Source organism: Zingiber officinale, chromosome 1A (genome assembly GCF_018446385.1).
Source record: "Zingiber officinale cultivar Zhangliang chromosome 1A, Zo_v1.1, whole genome shotgun sequence".
In the NCBI taxonomy this organism is placed as follows: Eukaryota; Viridiplantae; Streptophyta; class Magnoliopsida; order Zingiberales; family Zingiberaceae; genus Zingiber; species Zingiber officinale.
Window position 1 is genome coordinate 7,399,731 of NC_055987.1, and position 20,841 is coordinate 7,420,571.

Here is a 20,841-nt window from a genome sequence, read left to right on the forward strand (position 1 = left end):
TATGTAACTCGATCACGAGCTACGTGGTTCGTTGCTCCTGAATCTACAATCCACAAAGGATACGAATCAGCTAACAACACTGTACTTGCAACATATTGCTCATGGAAAGAAGATAAAAATGGATCTACCTTTTTAGGCTCAGTACAATCCCGAGCAAAATGACCCTTCTTGCCACAGTTGAAGTAAGTCAACCTGCTCTTAGGTTTTTGTCCATATTTCTTTCCTTTGTTCTTGATTTGATTTTTCGCAACAACAGCATTAGCCTCCTTTCCTTTCCCTTTTCCTTTCTTAAACCACTTGTTCTTATTCTTGGAACCAGAACCTTCAGCTACAAAAGCTTGACCCGAAATCCTTGCGGATTCAATCCTCTCCGCCTCAAGTTCCACATGGCGTGAGACATCAATGAAAGTCTTAATACTCTCACTATGGGTCAGGTTCTGTTTCATCGTTTCCCAAGAATCAGGAAGGAAACGAATAACTGCCTGAACCTGTTGTTCATCGGTTAACGTATAACCAGCAGTCTTAAGATCTCGAATCATGTTACCCATCTCCCTGATGAGATGTTGGGCCATGGTAACATTCGAACACTTTTTACAACTATCAAACTTGATAGTTAGCTGACAGAGTTTACTCAGACTGATTCCACTATACTTCTCTCTAAGGGCTACCCAGACAGCATGAGCTGATGGTAATGGCTCATACTCAAATACCAGGTCATCCACCATTGAACTAATCAATATACCCTTAGCAATGGAGTCCTTCCTTTTCTATGCCTTATTTAGTTCATCTATGATGTTTTTAGTTGCCATGATCTACATAAATAAATAAATTATTTATTATTTCAGTGTAATTCATATATGTGCAACTATTTATTAACTCAGTGTAAATTAGAGTTAGTTTACAAAATCAAGTGATAACATTGTTTCCACTCATCATTTGTATGTTCTAATCTAATCAACACTGATCAATTATATTACACATATCCCATCTAATGAACGAATCATTTTTCATATGAACTAATCATATGGATATATGAACTAATCATATCATGAAATGAACTAATCATTTCCAAGTTAGTTAACATATAACATAACTTTTATTATATAATTCTGTTCGTACAAAACAACAGAAATTATTACACGACTCAAAAACTAGATGAGCTAACACTGCTTGTACATAACGACAGTAAACAGAACACTAATAAACTAGATAGGCCAGCACTGCTCCCATTAGGACAAACACTAGTATAGTAGCCAACACTATCCCTATTAACCTGGACTCATTTGGGATAATCTCAGATGGGGCAGCTTCAGGATTCTCCATTAGATCCATTCTGGATCTTCCTCGAGCATCTCCTGGTCCTCTTCAGACTCTTCAGGCTCTTCTTCACCCATATGGTGAAGTAGTTCCTCACACAGTACTGAATATGTGACACGCCCTTCATGACGCCTCCATACATAGTCTGCTATTATCCTGGGATACTCTGGTAATGAATGCATCAATGCCCGGATCCTATAACTGTCCAAGATGGAAATTCTTCTTGCTCAAGTTTCCAAAATAGTCTATCCAGCCGTCTAACATGTCCATCAACTCCATAAGCAGACTTATACTCTATCTCCTGAATCTCCTCTCGGAGCTGGTTTCGCCGCACATCGCGACGAGTCAATGTGGTAATTGTCCGTGCCATCTGAAAAATTGAACTTAAATAAGTCAGTACAAAACCGACTAACCAGTACAAAACCAGTTTAATTCAATTTATACAGGCATACCATCATTATAAATCAAGAAAAACAAATCTTCTCGATTTTTAGGAGTTTAAGTCGACTGACCCATTAAACCGGTCAATCAGGAGTCTGGATGTTAAACTTAGTCTATTGTCCTCATTAGAACTAATCTAATTGGACATATGTTCTGTTATCGTTTAAGCTCATTTGAGTCAATCACAGACTTATTAATCAAACTCAGGTTCGTTTGACTCGTCCAATTGCCCATTGGATTAAGTCTGACTCGTTAGAACAAATCCAATATTTCTGATCAAATTTGACACAACGGAACTAATCCGGTCTTATTTGATCAGCCCAACTTCTGTAATCAAGAATACCTAATTAATTTAATAATAAACCAAATTGGTTAAACCAACAAATAATTTAAACCAGCTTTAGGTATCATTGAATCAAATTGGTCTGCCTAAATCAATTAATAATTTAAACCAGACCTGGGTTTGATTGATCAAGTTGGTAGGGTTCTATTTTTGGTAAATTTAACCATAAATTAATTAAATATTTTTATTTATTAATTAAATATATATAGATATGTATTATTAATTAATAAATAAATATTTAATTAAAATTTAGGCACAGTTCGTGAAGAAGAAAAAATTAAAATTATGCATGTAATTTTTTTCTTCACGTTTTTTTTCAGTCTTCATCAAAAGTATTGTTCATGCTTTTTTCACTCTTGAATCGATTCATGCCTGCACTTGAATCGATTCAAGAGCATGCAAAAAATAAAAAACGCAACTCACTGTGCTTCATAAAATGGCACTGTTCATGTGTTTTTTTTCTCTTTAATCGATTCGTGAATCGATTCAAATGCAAGTTTTTTCACTATGCTTCGTCAAAAGTACTGTTCATCTCGCTTTTTCTTCTCTCTTCAATCGAAAGCATGAAAATCGACACGAAAAAACTCGCGTTTTTCTTCTTCTGGCGCGAAGAAGACGATGAACAGTGCATACTGTTCATCAATTGAATCGATTAATCAATCGATTCAAAATCGCGCATAGTTGTTGGATCGATTCACGGATCGATTGGAAATAAAAAAAAACAACACGAACAGTGTTGAATCGATTCATTAATCGATTGAAATTTTTAATCGATTCTTCAATCGATTGAAGACAGAAGAAAAAGTGAGATGAATAGTGCTTTTGACGAAGCACAGTGAAAAAACTTGCATTTGAATCGATTCACGAATCGATTGAAGAGAAAAAAAACACATGAACAGTGTCATTTCACGAAGCACAGTGAGTTACGTTTTTTATTTTTTGCATGCACTTGAATCGATTCAAGAGCAGGCATGAATCAATTCAAGAGTGAAAAAGGCATGAACAGTACTTTTGATGAAGACTGTGAAAAAAAAACGTGAAGAAAAAAATTGCATGCATAATTTTAATTTTTTCTTCTTCAATTTTTCAGATGGCACGGACGATTACTACATTGACTCGTCGCGAAGTGTGACAAAACCAGCTCCGAGAGGAGATTCAGGAGATAGAGTATAAGTCTGCTTATGGAGTTGACGGACATGTTAGACGGCTGGATAGACTATTTTGGAAACTTGAGCAAGAAGAATTTCCAGTCCTGGACAGTTATAGGATCTCGGCATTGATGCATTCATTGCCAGAGTATCCCAGGATAATAGCAGACTATGTATGGAGGAGTCATGAAGGGCGTGTCACATATTCAGTACTGTGTGAGGAACTACTTTACCATATGGGTGAAGAAGAGCCTGAAGAGTCCGGACCAGGAGATGCTCGAGGAAGATCCAGAAATGGATCTAATGGAGAATCCTGAAGCTGCCCCATCTGAGATTATCCCAAATGAGTCCAGGTTAATAGGGATAGTGTTGGCTGCTATACTAGTGTTTGTCCTAGTGGGAGCAATGCTGACCTATCTAGTTTATTAGTGTTCTATTTACTGTCGTTATGTACGAGCAGTGTTAGCTCATCTAGTTTTTTAGTCATGTAATAATTTCTGTTGTTTTGTATGAACATAATTATATAATAAAAGTTATGTTATATGTTAACTAACTTGGAAATGATTAGTTCATTTCATGATATGATTAGTTCATATATCCATATGATTAGTTCATATGAAAAATGATTCGTTCATTAGATGGGATATGTGTAATATAATTGATCAGTGTTGATTAGATTAGAACATACAAATGATGAGTGGAAACAATGTTATCACTTAATTTTGTAAACTAACTCTAATTTACACTGAGTCAATAAATAGTTGCACATATATGAATTACACTGAAATAATAAATAATTTGTTTATTTATGTAGATCATGGTAACTAAAAGCATCATAGCTGAACTCAATAAGGGTGAGAAATTATATGAGGATAACTACAAAATCTGGCACCTCAAGATACAATACGTTCTTGAGGAACAAGAAGTTCTAGAGGCTTTAAATCAGTTCATGGAGGAACTAGTTGATGGTTCCACAACACAGCACAGACGTGACCTTGATGCCTATAAGGCATGGAAAAGGAAGGATTCCATTGCTAAGGGTATATTGATTAGTTCAATGGTGGATGACTTGGTATTTGAGTATGTGTCATTACTATCGGCTCATGCTGTCTGGGTAGCCCTTAGAGAGAAGTACAGTGGAGTCAGTATGAGTAAGCTCCGTCAGCTAACTATCAAGTTTGATAATTGTAAAAAGCGCTCGAATGTTACCATGGCCCAACATCTCAGGGAGATGGGTAACATGATTCGAGAGCTTAAGACTGCTGGTTATACATTGACCGATGAACAACAGGTTCAGGCAGTTATTCATTCCCTTCCTGATTCTTGGGAAACGATGAAACAGAACCTGCCCCATAGTGAGAGTATCAAGACTTTCACTGATGTCTCACGCCATGTGGAACTTGAGGCGGAGAGGATTAAATATGCAAGGATTTCGGGTCAAGCTTTTGTAGCTGAAGGTTCTGGTTCCAAGAATAAGAACAAGTGGTTTAAGAAAGGAAAGGGGAAAGGAAAGGAGGCTAATGCTGTTGCTGCGAAAAACCAAATCAAGAACAAAGGAAAGAAATATGGACAAAAACCTAAGAGCAGGTTGACTTGCTTCAACTGTGGCAAGAAGGGTCATTTTGCTCGGGATTGTACTGAGCCTAAAAAGGTAGATCCATTTTTATCTTCTTTCCATGAGCAATATGTTGTAAGTACAATGTTGTTAGCTGATTCGTATCCTTTGTGGATTGTAGATTCAGGAGCAACGAACCACGTAGCTCGTGATCGTGCTATATATATGGAGTACCGTCGGGTACCAGCTGGCAACAAATGGATATATGTAGGAAACAATGCAAGAATTGAAGTCAAAGGAATTGGCACTTGCAAGCTCAACCTACGTGGTGGAGGCACTTTGTTTCTACATGATGTCCTGTACGCTCCTGAGATTCGACGGAATCTGGTTTCCGTCATTTGTCTTCTTGATTTAGGTTACAATGTAAATTTTTATAGCCGTTTTATGAAACTTCAAATTAACTCTATGTTAATTGGATATGGTTATGTAACAAATAGTTTTATGGTTCTTGATGTAGAACCAAATAATAAAGATAAAACAATGCGAAAACCATAAACACTCACAGTGATCTCCCGAAGAACCGCAACCGAAGACGTCGATCGATGAAGAGATTGCCGCTGTCAGAAGCATAATCACGGAACTGCCGGAAAGCGCTTCAAGGTTCACGAGCCAAATCCCAACCTACGGATGTTCTCCCTTTGCTCTCACATGATCACCTCCGCTGCTCCTCTGATCACCTCGATCGCTTGCTCGCTATTCACCTCCTCTTCGGATCTGTGCTTGGACGCACCTTAAATAAGAAGGCTGAGGAAGACGAAGGGGAAAGGACACCCCTTCGTCTCCCTGGCGTTTGCAGCAAACATCAGTTTGCAGCAGCAAAAGGGGCGAACCCTTTCGTCTCCAGTAACGCCTAAACGTCCAACATTCACCACTTTGTTGACAGAGACTTTCAGCATGGTGTCGGCTACAAAAGTGGATAAGTCTTCAATTAGATTTCAAAACTTATGAAGGTGAAAAGTCTTACCGAATGGAGCTTTGAGAGGAATTGAGACAGGACTCAGTTCGAATTTGTGAAGTAGCCCCTCCTCAAGTAATAGGTTGTTATCGAATTTCATATCCTATAATTTCTAGGATGCGGCAAAATATTCCCGCTCCAAATGGTAATTCTTCAAGGAAGGATCTGCAAGTAACTCGAGTTGCCGTTAAGTGGGCCAAGACTTGAGACTCGGAGGCTTCACGAAGAAAAAGTGAGGCTTCCACCCCTTGTGTGAAGAAGGGAGTTTCTTCAAAAAGTTGAAGCCAGGTCGAGAGAGGAAAAGAAAAATACCTTGTCTTTCATTTTCATGGGATAAAAAAATAATGAAAGACTTAGAAAGTCAAAGGGATCAAGTATAGTCGAAAGAACTATACCAATGAAGATCTTGAAAGAGTTTGAACCAAGCTAGGAAGGGGAATGTAAAAATACTGAGACACTTTGGAAAAGAAAGTTGGGATAGAGATGTGAAACTCGTTCAATAAGTGGCCATGGAAGAAGGTGACAAAATCAGGAAGAGGACGATCAGGACAGTCATTTCCGTTCGGAATTACTATCTAGTGGTTGACAGACACCTAATAGGACATCCTCATTAGATCGATCTAAATCACCTCCATTCAAATCTGACTCAATGGATCTGCACCAGATAGTGGAAGAAAACTCTATAGCCATGGTGAGGTACAATACATAGCAATAGAAGATGCAACTTAAGGCTAGAAGATCAACAGTTGATCAAAGTGGAGGATGAAGACAAAGAATCGACACTTACTAAAAGACTGTTGGATCTTTGAAATTGAAGAAAACGAAAGCAACAGTCATAAAAGCAAGGTTTCACGATAAAAGCAACAACATTTCTCTTTGACCTAATATACCTTCGCTCCCCTCACTTTGACTGTTGGATCTTTGAAATTGAAATGACAGAATGGATTTTCAACAGTTTGATCGGGCACATGGATTAAATCAAATCTCAGTAATCATTGTGATTCAGATAATACTTCAGTTTTTGTTGATAGTCACATTACATTAACAGATGTGACCTAAAGAAACATACTACCAATGTACACCTGACTAGACGATCGAGACATATTATGCATGGTGCATATTTAATATGGGTGACCACATTTACTGCATAATACCATCTGAATCATGCTTGGAATTTGTCACGTTGTTGATGCAGTCGAGACAGAAGGAACCCCTTATCTGACAACATAACAGTCCAGCAGTCGGACTCCTGCCTCCTCTGACTAGACTTGAAGGGGAGATTGATGATACGAGAGGTAATCGTAGGGTGCCACGTGGTTCAGGGAAAGTCAATAGTCTTGTTGAGGTGGAGGTCAAAGTCAATAAAAATATGATCTCCAGACTGCATTTTGCCCCCACTCCAGGTTTCCCATATCCGAACCATTATACACGACTTTTGATGGGCAACGTGTTGAATCATTGCTCATTGCAAATACAAACAACGTAACCATTTTTTCCCAAGAACATAGGAGACATAGCGCTTTTAACCCGAAAGAGGTGGGCAACGTAATCATTTATTTCAAAAAAAATTGGATAACAAAAGTATGGATCTCAGAACACGTGGAGAACATGAGAGCACAATTACAACTCTATAAAAGGTCGTATGTCCTCGCAGGTGCAGAGGGTAACTGTCTGAACCTAACTGACTTGTACTACTCTTCTTCTCCATTCTCCTCTACTGTAGATTGACTTGAGCGTCGAAGTGACCGAACTGGGATACCCTTTGCCGTCATTCTAACTCTCTCCTTCCTTTACTTCTCCTTTCTAAATTATGAGAGACTTCTCCATAAATCTTTGTTGCCACTGGATGATCAATGACTTGATATCAAAGCCAACTCATGAATATTTTCTTCTTTTATCACCTTTTTTTAATCATTTTTATTCTTATATTTTTTTTATCTCATTATCTTTTCTCCTTTTTTTTTATCTCTTTCATTTTCGCTTCTCTTCTTGTTTTTTATTTTTATCTCTTTTCTCCTTTTTTTCGTTTTATGCTATATTTTTGTTTCTCAATTCCATCGATGACGCCAATTTTGATCTTATCTAATATCATATATTTTCAAACCAAAACATTTTGATATTATCTATGGGAAAGTCATCGGAGTAATCACTCAATGTCTCTCTCTGATATTCCCACAGACGTTGCCAAAATCTTGTGATTTAAAAATATCACCACGATGGTGCAGCGGTAGAAATCCATCCCAGCATAAAGAATAATGACAATGAGACCTTCTCCTAGATTTCTGTTGGTTAATCCTAGGAAAACATACCGGTTCCACTGTACAAAATTTTTGTACAAGTGTCGAAACTTTCCTTAAATAACCTATTGTGTTCTTTAGAAGTTAAATTAGGAATCGCAGACGGAACTTAACATCATTGATTCCAAATTTAACTTATCTGTTCTTAATGGTTTAGATTTGAATCGCAAGCGGAACTTAACACTATTGATTCAAACCTACCTAGATTATTAATTCCATAAATATTAATTTCCAAAATTGGCTTCCAGGACTGCATGGCGAGGCACATGGCCTTCTTGGATATGGGAGCAACCACCACCGCCTAGGCAAAGCCTTTTAAGGAAAGCTAATATTTATTTCCTTAAATAACTCTAAGTCAACCAAAAGGAACAATCGAAACACAAGTTCAAAAAAGAAGAAAACACAAATTCGAAAAACTATTTCGAAAAACTAGATCTAATTGCCTCTTGTATTTAGAATTCTTACAAAAAGAAAAACTAGCATGATGCAGAAAACAATTGCTAATTATACCTTCTTTTTGTATGCTAATGACCTCAAGATCTTCTGCCGTATTCCTCGCCTCGCCTTGGACGTCGTGTGGGCGACGATCTTCCAAGATGAACACCACCCTAGAGAGTCCTTCTCCTCCTTGCAATATTCGGCCACCACCACCTCTAATAGAAAAGAGAGCAAAGGGAGAAGAGAAGGGAGAGGGCCGGCCACCAAAAGATCACCCAAGCAAAAGAATAAGAGTTGTGTCTCATGAAGCCCCCTTACCCCTTATTTTATATTACTTGCCTAAGGCAAATAAGGAAAGATTTTAATAATTTTCCTTTTCCCTTTTTATTTTCCTTTTCCTTCCTATTGATTGAATTAATCATCAATCAATGGTTGAGATCAATCCTATTTGGTTTAGGATTGGGATTGATTTAATCCTATTGGCCGGCCCTTGCTTGGGCACCAAGCAAGGTGGCCGGCCACATTAAAAGGAAAAGAAAAATTTTTTTTTATATAAAATTTTACAAGATAAACTCTTATAAAATTTTACAAGCTCTCTTTCCTTAAGTAGGAGTTAAAAAAGGAAAGTTTCTAAAAATTAAAACCATGTTTTAAAATTTAAAAACTCTCTTATAAAATTTCCTTTTTTAACATGATGATAGAAAATTTTAATTTTAAAACTTATCTCCTTTTTCTTAAACCATGAGGATAGTTAAAAAAGGAAAGTTTTAAAAACTTTTAAAACTCTCTATTAAAACATGTGGCCTAATTCAAATAAGGAAAATTTTAAAAATTTAAAATCTTTCTTTTAAAATTTATAGTTTTCTACAAAGAGAAGATTTTAAAAATTCAAAACAACCCTCCTTGTTTGAATTTTTGTGGCCGACCCCTACTAGCTTGGTCACCAAGCAATAGGGCCGACCCCTATAGAAGAGGATGTGGCCGGCCATTGCTTGGTCACCAAGCAATGGACCGACCCCCTTCTTGAACACGAAGAAGGGCCTTACATTTGGATGTACTTGAGGCTATAATGAGGCTACGACAGGGACCTAGAGGAGAAATTAGTTTTGACCTTTCGATGAGCTTGAGTATCCCGTGTTCGCCCCGAACACACAACTCAAGTTCATCAATAATAACTCATTCCACTAGAGAGTTATTATCGCACTACCGCACCAATCCCAAATTACATTATGGGCTCCTTCATATCATGAGTGTGTTAGTCTCCCTGTGTTTAAGATTATGAATGTCCACTAATTAAGTAAATTACTGACAACTCACTTAATTAATATCTAGCTCCAAGAGTAGTACCACTCAACTTTATTATCATGTCGGACTAAGTCCACCTGCAGGGTTTAACATGACAATCCTTATGAGCTCCTCTTGGGGGTATTCTCAACCTAGATAACTAGGACACAGATTCTTTCTATAATCAACAACACACACTATAAGTAATATCATTTCCCAACTTATCGGGCATATTGATTTATCGAGCTAAACCTCACCCTTTGATAAATCAAAGAAATAAATATTAAATATATGTGCTTGTTATTATATTAGGATTAAGAGCACACACTTCCATAATAACTAAGGTTTAGTTCTTTTACTAAGTCAGTAAAAAAAGAACTTACCTAAATGATCCTACTCAATACACTTAAAGTGTATCAGTGTAATTTATTAGTTAAGATAAACTAATACTTAATTACACTACGACTATACTGATAGTTTGTTCCTTTCTATCTTAGTCGCGAGCAACTGTTTATAATTTATAAAGAACTGACAACATGATCTTCTAAGTGTGACACCACACTTCATGTTGTCTACTATATAAATTAATTGAACAATTACATTTAATAAATAAATACAGATATTGACCAATATGATTCTTTTATTTTAGCAAATAAATGTTTACAAAAAGCTAGGCTTTTAGTATACACTCTAACAATTTCTTCTCGTAGTGCTATGATTTCCTATGAAAAGTAACAAATATCAAAAGATTCACCTAGAGTTACCTCACGAGACAACTTCGATGCTTAACTTAGCATGGAGGTTTGATAGTAATAGAAAGAAAGTATAGTTAGAGAATCTCCCTTTCCTTCTCTTCTCCTTACCTTTATAGAGAGAAATGTTCGATATATTTATCTCTATTAGGTAGACTTATTTTTAAGTTACGCATGTGAATACGATCCAAACTCTTAAAGTGATCTAACTTATGTTTATTAGATTTCGGGTAATTGGATATGAGTTGAATGTATAGAACCCTTTAGTCCAATCCGTTATCATCTATAGGCTGATAACAGATTGATTGTCTATATAAGGGGAGGTCCCCAAGAGTTTAGGGAAGAATTATCTTGACATAGTTTCTTGTTCCCCATTGACAAGAAGCTTTTCAGCATCGTTATCCCCTAAGCCCCTTGGAAGATCCTCCTCGTTTACTTTCACTTGTTCTTCCTCAGGATTTTCTAGATGACACCAAAGGATAAAGACATGACTCTTCAATCAGGTTATTCATCATTATATTTATATATTTATTTTCTTATGTCATGTTCTCGGTGAAATGAAGATCCATACTCACATATTCTTATATTTTATATATACGAATTCTTTATTGGACAAAACAATCTGATGCCGGAGATATTGGAGAATTAGCTGAATTTAAACTATACTGAATCAAATTCAACTTATCTGTCGAGATGACCTAAGAAGATAATCTCTGACTGCCAACAAGGGCTGATTTTCTACCAAGTGCTGAAGGCAGACTGTACATTGGCGACCGAGCGAGCTGAGAGGCCGAGCAAGCAAATTGGTTATTCGGGTCGAGCGAGCGAGCAACCAAGTGTTGGGTCGGGAAAGACACTAATCGCGTGGGCTGAGAGGCTGATCGGGCAGACAGAGAGCCCGAGCAGTCGAGCAGGGCGGCTGAGTGAGTGTGCTGCCAGCCAGGCAAAGCAGCTAAGTGAGCTGATCGACCAAATGTCTGACCAGGCAGAAGGCCGAGCAGTTGAGCAGACCGAGCGAGTGGCTAAGCGAGTGAGAGATCGGGCGGGCTTGCAACCGAGAGGACAAAAAGGTCGAGCGAGTATAGCACACTAGCTGAGCAAGACGAGCGATCGACCAGGCAGATCGGCTAACCGAGAAGAGCAGTTTGTGAACAGTGCTGCTTGAGCAAGAGAACGAGCCAAGCGGGTGAAGAATCTGAGCGGGCAAATGGACCAAGGCCTGCAATGAGCAGTGTTAAGATTTATGTAGTAAAATGATGGTTGTTCCACTTGGACAAATATTACCTAACAGGTCTGACATTTAGAGCGCACAAGTCATGCTCGCATATGAATCAACTTGGTTTAGTGCAATCCGGGCTCTGAATTTGCACCCACGCATAACAAAGATCTTCTTCCCATACATTTGTTCACATCATTAATATATGTGAATTAATATAAACCAACCATTATGCCTTGAAACTCCCGATATGGGGACTAAAATCTCATTCACAATGGAGTTTCTTTCCTCTTCCACATCTTCTCCATTCACATATTTACAACGTTCTTATACGGTTCTTAGAATCTATGCGGCTTAGATTTTATACAAGTTTTATCAAGAAAGTCCAAGAGACTCCTCTCATTCAAGGGTCATTATTGGGCAAAAAAGGCGATAATGCTCGCCCCCAACACTCCCGCCGTACCTTGCCTAAGGCCATCACGAGGGAGGTTAATCACGGTAACCAGAGAAACTAGTGCGCAGTGGGAAGAGGGACACGGGGACCAGGGATTTACGCCCTGATTACCCCGCGATTCGAACCCACGATCTCATTGGGCAATCTTCTACGCACTAACCACTCCGGATAATCCCGTGGGGCGATTCATTCAAGGGTCATTATGAGGTTACAGGGGGGATGTGATCCTCTGTCCCGAAAATATCGTGTCCTCGTGTCCCAGCGTCGATCGGACGAATTAAATCACATCTCAAGGATGCAGTGTATATCATGAAAATATCATAGTCGTCCGATCGGCGTTGGGACACGGGGACACAATATTTTCGAGACAGAGGATCTCATCTCGAGGGGAGGAGGGGACGCTAGAGACGAACATGTTCATTTTTTTTACCACCATGAGGTTACGAAGGGGTCATTAAGGGATATTATAGTAACCGTCATATCCTTTAATTTTAGTAATCCTCGCATGCCGGGAGCTCAGGAGGTCTGCAGATCGACAACTCAGCTGCTTGACAAGTCAGATTAGTTCAAAAGATCGGACCGGCTCGAAAGTTCTGATACTACTGCATAACTCTTGCGTTCACCAAGTCCTGAAAGATGTCATCTGAACTCCCTATTGACCAATCACGAGCCTGCCATGTGACCCTTATCATCCGCATCATTATTGGAGATGCCCTAAGTACTCAACAATTATCACATCGAATCCTACTTAATTAGATGGCCACTACACTTGCATATCGACAAAGCACACATAAGCAGCCGGTACATTTAAGGCACTGGTCTTTAAAGTTCAATGGCTTAAAAAAAGGCAAGCATGGAGAAGACAAAGAGAGCTTGAGCTTGTGAGTTGTGCCCGTCATTAATTACTCCAAATTCCCCTTCCATAATCATGAAAACTCACACCACACTCTCTCCATGCATTTACTCCTGCCACCGAACAGTTAGAGGCATGCAAAGTGACCAACCCACCCTGATACAATGCAATGCTTCTCCTTCCATCTCCCACAGTTCATTGCACATTTAATGCAGTGGTACAAGAATCATTAGGCTTTATCAGTCCAAAGTCGGTATGAAAATTAAATGCTTTCTCATGCAACAAAAAGGTTGTGTAGACTACTATATACTTTATACATAACATAAAAAAAAAGCCGATGCAAAAAAAAAGAATTCATCCACTTTCCACTGATAGGGTTTTGAATGAATCATTAATTTGCAGTTGATGTACTTCTGTTAGATCATGTCCATTTAGGAGACCATTAATTATTCTAGTATCACTTATGCTACATCGCAAGAAAAGAACACCAATAAAAATTGAATATTTCTAGCATGCAGAAATTAATTTGATCAGAGTTCAATAACTTAAAAGCTCGATCGTCATACAAAACTATAAGAACATGATGATATATTATTCCCAGGTATGCATAGAGATTGTTAAGCATAGAGAAAGTAATTAAAGCAGGCATAGTTAATTACAATCGTTTTATGTCGCTGTGGCTCATCCTGGGCAAAATGTCTTGCAGTAGACCATGATCGGCCGGCACTTGAAGCTGGGGAAGATAAGGAGGTGTTAGACTTGGCAAATACGTGCTAGGGTTTGACAAGAATCCTCCACATGCAGTGTTAAGCTGATGCATATCGTTAATGCCGGAATTTCCTGACGAGCACATTACTCGGTGATCAAAATGCCCAAAGTTCGCCGGCGCCAACGCCACCGCCGGAGAGCTCCTAATTGGGTTCACTGCTGGACTGTGGTGATTGTGCTTCCCTTCATAAGTTGTGATCACGGTGGTTGGATCTCGGTGGCACCTTTCGACCATCTTCTTCACATTGCACTTCTGAGCCGTGCAGCGGTAGTAGCTTCTGCATGAACAATTGTTGAAGACTAATAATTAATTTCACAATTGATATATATCGATCGATCATAATTGCCATAGTATGTGAACATCTAATTAACCTCGGATAACCACTGTTCTTGACTGCCTTCTGGCCATACTTTCTCCACCTGTAGCCATCTTCAAGGTTGTCGACCTTGCTCTTGGTCATGAAAGCAAACCTGGGCTCCCTCTGCCTTTTCTCTCCTAATTTCTGCTTTGCCTGCCTGTTAATCCTGCGTGAACTGTACGTCAAAATTGCATCGCAGTTAGCAAATCAATTGTGATAATTATTAAACGGTTCGGTGATGCATAAAAAAGGGGAAAGAAATTCTCTTTTTTGTTAATTAATTTGAACCCTAATTTCTGAGCACGGGAAAGGACGGCAGAAACCCTAAAGATAAACAAATCTTCATTCCAACGAAAATAAAGAACAGGTAGGAAGACAATTCAATCAAACTTGCACAAATTAAGAAAATTAACTAGTTATTCAATGCAAAATCAATTAGCTTGCAGTAGCAATTGACCGTCATCATGATGCAAAAAGGTTGGAACCGCCAACCCAGCGGCCCCCTCACCCCGGCCCCACAAGTATGAGAGGGAGTAAATCACGGTGAATACGGGCCCAGCTATGACATGGCGGTCTTAGATGTTTAGCACGGACAGATATTGATGTTATCGCAATTGCTGCCGCAGACCTTCGACCTCCCGACTCATGATGCAAGAATACCATGTCATAACCGGCTGATCCCGCCCGTGGGGGCTGTCATCATGAACACAAGAAAGGGGGAGAAGCTACTTAAAGTTAATTAACAAATTAAAGAGAGGTAATTAATTAATTAATTAATTAAGCCAGTTACACTTTCTTGTCCTCCTCCTCCATCTTTTCCTTCTTCTTGCTGCACGGCCCGGAGTCCTCCTCCCCTCCGAGCTCGGCCGATGTGGATGACATCGAGAAGTTGGGCGTCACCGGAGTACTCGCCCTGGCCGCTCCATGATCACCGCCCGGCAGCAAGTAATCCATGGTCAACGTGGACTCGTCCAAGAATTCCCTCATGAAATCATGCCGCTCGCGCTGTGTCGGCGAGAGATCGTCGTGGAAGGAGAAGTCACAGCGGCGGCTGAGCTCATCTCCGTCGACCTCCCGGCCGGACATGGCGAGCTAGCTTTGATAATGAAGGAGAGAGAGTGAAAAGTGTACTGTGCGATGGTTGGGAAAGGACGAAAGGTGGAGTGCCGCTTTAGTCTTCCTCCCCACTTTTTGTTTCGGTGCACATTTCGTTATCATTTTTATTATTATTATTATTATTATTATTTTAAAATTTATTTTAATTAAATTTGATTTTATAATGTTGATGGGGAATTGACGCGAGGAACTATTGACGGCCGCAAAGAGAAGCTGGACTGCCCACCGGCCACCGTCGGCGACGTGGGGAAGTAGAAGTCAGTCCGGAGGTTCGCGTGGGACCGGGGCACCGGCAATTGCGGATCGCCCGAACCGTGGATTCCAATTATGAGGCGTCACCTTCACTGCCGTTAGTCCGGGTCGGACCGCGCTACGGGCGTCGTCGGATCTGAATCGGACGGCAGGAGGTAGTGGCCCTTCTAAATGAAATTGGCCAACCACGAATAGCTCGCACCCAATAATTGACCTCTTTTATTTAACGTTGGGATGCGTGGGCCCAGGGGTGGCAGGGATATGTTTGTGGGAACGGGGAGGGGTTCGCGTGGACGTGATCGAAATTGAGATCTCTATCCGAATTGTGACGTCACGGCGAGCGGGAGCATTTAATGAGCTCTCCGATTATGAACACTGAGGTAATCTGAAAAAGTAAAACTTTACATCGAAATTTCAGTAAATTTAGTCGAGAAGGAGATATTTTACTTGGCTAAGAGGTAACGTAAATCTGGATTTAGAAGATGAATGATTATATTGATTGATTAATTTATATGAATTTTATTTATTAAATAAATAAGATTTATTAAAATTAATCAATAAATTTTTATGATCCATTATCTAGTCCATAAAGTAGATCAGAGAATTCTGTCGGATCAAAAGTCAAACTTTATGATTCTTCACCTCGCCACTTTCAAAATTCACTGTATCACATATACCTTCAGTCCATGATATTAAATTGGATAGTGCACGATCTCCTAATTCTGGTAAAACATATTAAAGTAAAATATTTCTCATAATTTATTTATTTATATTTTTTATGATAATATTTAACCTTTTAAAATGAAATAATATTAAATTGGATTGGATTGGATGCTTAATTTTTACATTTATTAAAATAAATAATTATTTTTATTATATCCTCTTTTATATAAGGTCTAAAACTCATAGTTGATTGTTAACTTTCTCTAATATGTAATAAATCAAATGAGTTAATAAGAAAATATTTTAAAATTGTATCAATTTTAAATATTCACAATCCTCTACTTGGGATGCAGAATATGTTGAATACAAATAATATGTTATCGGAAATATAGCTGAATTTAAATTACTTTAAATTAAATTCAACTTACAGTCGAGATGGCCTGAGCGGATGATCTCAGGTTGCCAGCAAGAACTGGTTACTGCTACAAGCCGAAGAATTGCTGAGCAAGAAGATTGGTTGAGCCGCTAGTCTAAGTTGTCGAGCGAACGGATCGGCTGAGAGGGTGGGTCGACCGAGAGGGCAGGTCGACCAAGCAAAGACAGATCGACCAAGAGGGCGGGTTGGCCAAGAGGACAGGTCGGTCAAGCAGAAGGTGGATCGCCCGAGATGGCAGGTCGGCCAAACAGAGGGTGGATCGACCGAGCGAAGGGTGGATCGGCCGAGATGGCAGGTCGGCCAAGCAGAGGATGGATCAGTCGAGTGGGCAGGTCGGCCAAGTAGAGGGCGGATTGACCAAGCAGCCAGGTCGACCGAGCAGAGGACGGATCGGCCTAGCGGAGGGTGAATCGGCCGAGCGGAGGGCGGATCGGCCGAGCGAAGGACGGATCGACTGAGCGAAAGGCAGATCGGGCGAGCTAACTGAGGCCTGCGAGAGTCGCAGTTTCCTTGAAACAGATTCACCCCCACCTCCGGCTGTGCTGAGGCTTACTCGGGTCGTCTGTTTCCCAGGATACAACGGTTTGACCGTGAACCCCACCAAGCACTAGTGGTCACGATGAACTGAGTGACACTCGATCGATATCACGGGCACTCTGCCGAGCAGGAGTAGCACAACAGAGGAGGGGAATGAGGTGGAGAGCTTCTGCTTGCTTCGCTCCGTGTCTATTCTCTGCTTGTGATCATAGCCTCCTTATATAGGAGCTCAGATCAATGGCAGCGTTAATGGTCGATTAATGACCATTACTAGCCGAGCAGTGAAACGTCTACCGTTTCACTCATTATTACTGATTCTGCATTAATCTCAAATTTAATGCATACGTTACACAGCAGCAAAATGTTTATGTGACAAAATGTTGGTTGTTCCAATTGGGCAAATTTTGCCCCGACCGGTTCGGCATTCGCCGCGCGCAGGTCGTGCCCGCACACGGGTCAACATGGTTCAGTGCAATCTAGGCCCTGGATTTGCACACACACCCGGGCCCTGGATCAACAGCAGCGTTAATGGTCGATTAATGACCATTACTAGCCGAGCAGTGAAACATCTACCGTTTCATTCATTATTACTGATTTTGCATTAATCTCATATTTAATGCATCTATTACACACCAGCAAAAGGTTTACATGGCAAAACGTTGGTTGTTCCACTTGGGCGAATTTTGCCCCGACCGGTCCGGCATTCGGCGCGCGCAGGTCGTATCTGCACATGAGTCAACATGATTCAGTACAATCAGGACCCTGGATTTGCACACACCCCCCCCCCCCCCCCCCCCCCCCAATCGATATCACAAGCACTCTGTCGAGCAGGAGTAGCACGACAGAGGAGGGGAATGAGGTGAAGAGCTTCTACTTGCTTCGCTCCGTGTATATTCTTTGCCTATAATCACAGTCTCCTTATATAGAAGCTCAGATCAACGACAACGTTACTGGTCGATTAATGACCATTACTAGCCGAGTAGTGAAACGTCTACCGTTTCACTCATTATTACTGATTCTGCATTAATCTCAAATTTAATGCATTCGTTACACAGTAGCAAAAGGTTTACGTGGCAAAACGTTGGTTATTCCACTTGGACAAATTTTACCCCGACCGGTCCGACATTCAGCGCGCGCAGGTCGTGCCCGCACACAAGTCAACATGGTTTAGTGCAATCCGGGCCCTGGATCAACAGCAGCGTTAATCGTCGATTAATGACCATTACTAGCCGAGCAGTGAAACGTCTACCGTTTCACTCATTATTACTGATTCTGCATTAATCTCAAATTTAATGCATCCGCAGGTCGTGCCCGCACACGAATCAATATCATTCAATGCAATCCGGGTCCTGGATTTGCACACACCCCCTCCCTGCTCATCCACACGTGAGAAAGAGCATCTCCCCATACATTTGTTCACATCCTCAATGCATATGAATCAATATAAATCAACCATCATGTCATTAAACTCCCAATGTAGGACTAAAGTCTCATTCTCAATGGAGCATCTTTCCTCTTCTCGATTCACTTATATTCAACAGAATCCAGGTGTTAAGACATGATTACACTCACAAGACGGTAAACAGTGCAATGAACTTAATATAAAATGATCCTGATTGAGTTTTAATTAAAATTTATTGATAATTTTAAATACCTTAAAAACACTAAGTTCATTGTACTTAATTTGACACAAGCTCATTAAAACGTCTAGGCTTATCATGCTTACTCATCAACATCAATAAAGGATTCCTAAAATTCCCCCGATTCAAATTATATCAAGATTTTAAAATTTTAAAGACTAAGATCATCAGCGAATTTTAATCAAAATTAGTTAATGGCCTTATGAATCACATAATCATTTCAAATTAAGACCATTACACTCTTAGAAGTCTTCTAAATGTAATCATGAATTCAAATTAACTTGGATTCCATAATATAAATTGAGAGATGGGTAATTTGACATAAGCTCATTAAAACACTGAGGATCATTAATTATATTTAGTCACAAAAGGATTCTTAGACTCCTAATTTTAGATAATGTATAGGGTCATCAATGACTTTGATGATCTTAAGCACCTTAAAATATTTTAAATCAAGTTTATTGTACTTGTTATATCTTTTTAGTATAATCATGCACATAAATTTCACAATCTAAATGGAGAATTATGTGTTTTTCAAATTGATGTAGTCTTAAATTATTTAGTTACGAGAATTCGTTAAACTGTCACATAATAAGAACATAAAAAAGTTTCAAAGTCAACTGTTCATACAATAATTGATTGATGAGTGATAGGTAGTAGATTACTAATAAAGTAAGGGCGTAATGAAAAATAATTATGTATTTTGATAAATATAAAAATTAAATATAAAAAGTTTGATAAATTGCCGTTTAAATTTCTTAGGATCTTTAGCTGCGGCATAGGAAAATAACTTGTTGCCAGCTTGCACATCCTTCATTTCCTTCTACCTAGCCTATGCATTACTTTAGTTTCTTGCAATTAACGTTATTCTCTGCCGGAATATTCTTTTATTTGGATTATATTACCAACCACAATGGCGATTATGAACAGTGAATAGCTTATTAGTTTTCTCTTTTTGTGAAAGCAATAAAACCTGGTTAAATAATGAGTACGGTGAGGAACTTCTTAATTAGTTGGCTTAATGATGCAGTGTCGGAGAATATGGGGCGGTTGCTTGATGTCTGCGATTCATAATTCTTGCTACAAGAAGCTGACGGCGATCGAGGAAGAAAAGGAAGAGAATGAGAGTGCGACTGTTCACCAACGAGAGATCTTCCTATCGTTTCATGTTTGACTTGGCTGGATTTAGTTTGTATCTGTTTGGCTACACAATTAAGGGTGAAAAAAAAATCAAATGTTTAATATATGTATTTATCATACTAAAATATATTGATATTATCATATACTAAAAATTTTAATACCATGTTATATCATATTGAATTTTTAATATCGATATTAGTATAAAATTTAATATTTTGGTATGATATATAATATAATGATGCTGAAATTTTAAGATGAACGGGAGGAAACTATACTAAAATTTCAATATACTAAAATTTCGATATAATCTCGATATAAATTATCTTATATTAAATTTTTTTCTATATGGTATATAATATACGATTACAATATCATATATACCATATTGAACACCCCTCACACAAGCTTATGTCGTCATTTGGTGAAGGAATGAGCATCAACCGAATGGAGGACCATAAAACACATTATTCATTCAATGTCGTAGTAAAAGATTATTACTGTCATTTCAGACGTTCCTCACAGTCTGTCTCTAAATTATGCGAAGGGAGGTAAATTATAAAATCAACTTATAGCTAACCACCAAGTGACTAGGAGGTGGAAGGAATTTTTTTCCTGAGGGTATGCACCCGTCGAGAATTGATCTCTATCCCATTATAATAAATTGATCACTTTTTAACTAATTGGGCATCCCGTGAGGATAACACATCATTCATTCACTTGTAGTAAAAGATGATTATGTTCATCCTAGGTGCTCCTCACAGTCTGTCCCTAGGTTATATGAAGGGTAACACCCATCGGAAATTGATCTCTTACTCCA

The 20,841-nt window shown here is 39.1% G+C and overlaps 1 protein-coding gene and 1 long non-coding RNA gene across 3 annotated transcripts; one reads left to right on the forward strand and one right to left on the reverse strand.

Moving 5' to 3' along the window:
* Positions 1-13,626: 13,626 nt before the first annotated feature.
* On the reverse strand, positions 13,627-15,450 carry LOC122016819 (probable WRKY transcription factor 56). Of its 2 annotated transcripts, none has more exons than XM_042574242.1 (3): positions 15,037-15,450; positions 14,254-14,415; positions 13,627-14,159 (listed from the first exon to the last, which is right to left on the reverse strand). In XM_042574242.1, the coding sequence occupies exons 1-3, from the start codon at positions 15,324-15,326 to the stop codon at positions 13,769-13,771; spliced, it is 843 nt and encodes a 280-aa protein (XP_042430176.1). In that variant the 5' UTR covers positions 15,327-15,450; the 3' UTR covers positions 13,627-13,768. The 2 variants fall into 2 exon arrangements, with proteins under 2 accessions (XP_042430176.1, XP_042430167.1); XM_042574233.1 differs by having other exon boundaries at positions 15,031-15,449.
* On the forward strand, positions 15,437-20,017 carry LOC122016831. Its single transcript, XR_006121201.1, has 3 exons — positions 15,437-15,763; positions 15,857-15,988; positions 19,915-20,017. It is a non-coding gene; the product is annotated as an uncharacterized LOC122016831 (long non-coding RNA).
* Positions 20,018-20,841: the final 824 nt, after the last annotated feature.

What these genes read in the sequence shown, in the direction of transcription:
- LOC122016819 (XM_042574233.1), bottom strand. Translation starts at nt 15,326, where the DNA reads ATGTCCGGCCGGGAGGTCGACGGAGATGAGCTCAGCCGCCGCTGTGAC. An exon ending in GAGGAGGAGGACAAGAAAGT is followed by an intron (nt 14,416 to 15,030) that starts GTAACTGGCTTA and finishes TTTGACGTACAG; the next exon opens with TTCACGCAGGATTAACAGGC. An exon ending in AAGAACAGTGGTTATCCGAG is followed by an intron (nt 14,160 to 14,253) that starts GTTAATTAGATG and finishes TTGTTCATGCAG; the next exon opens with AAGCTACTACCGCTGCACGG.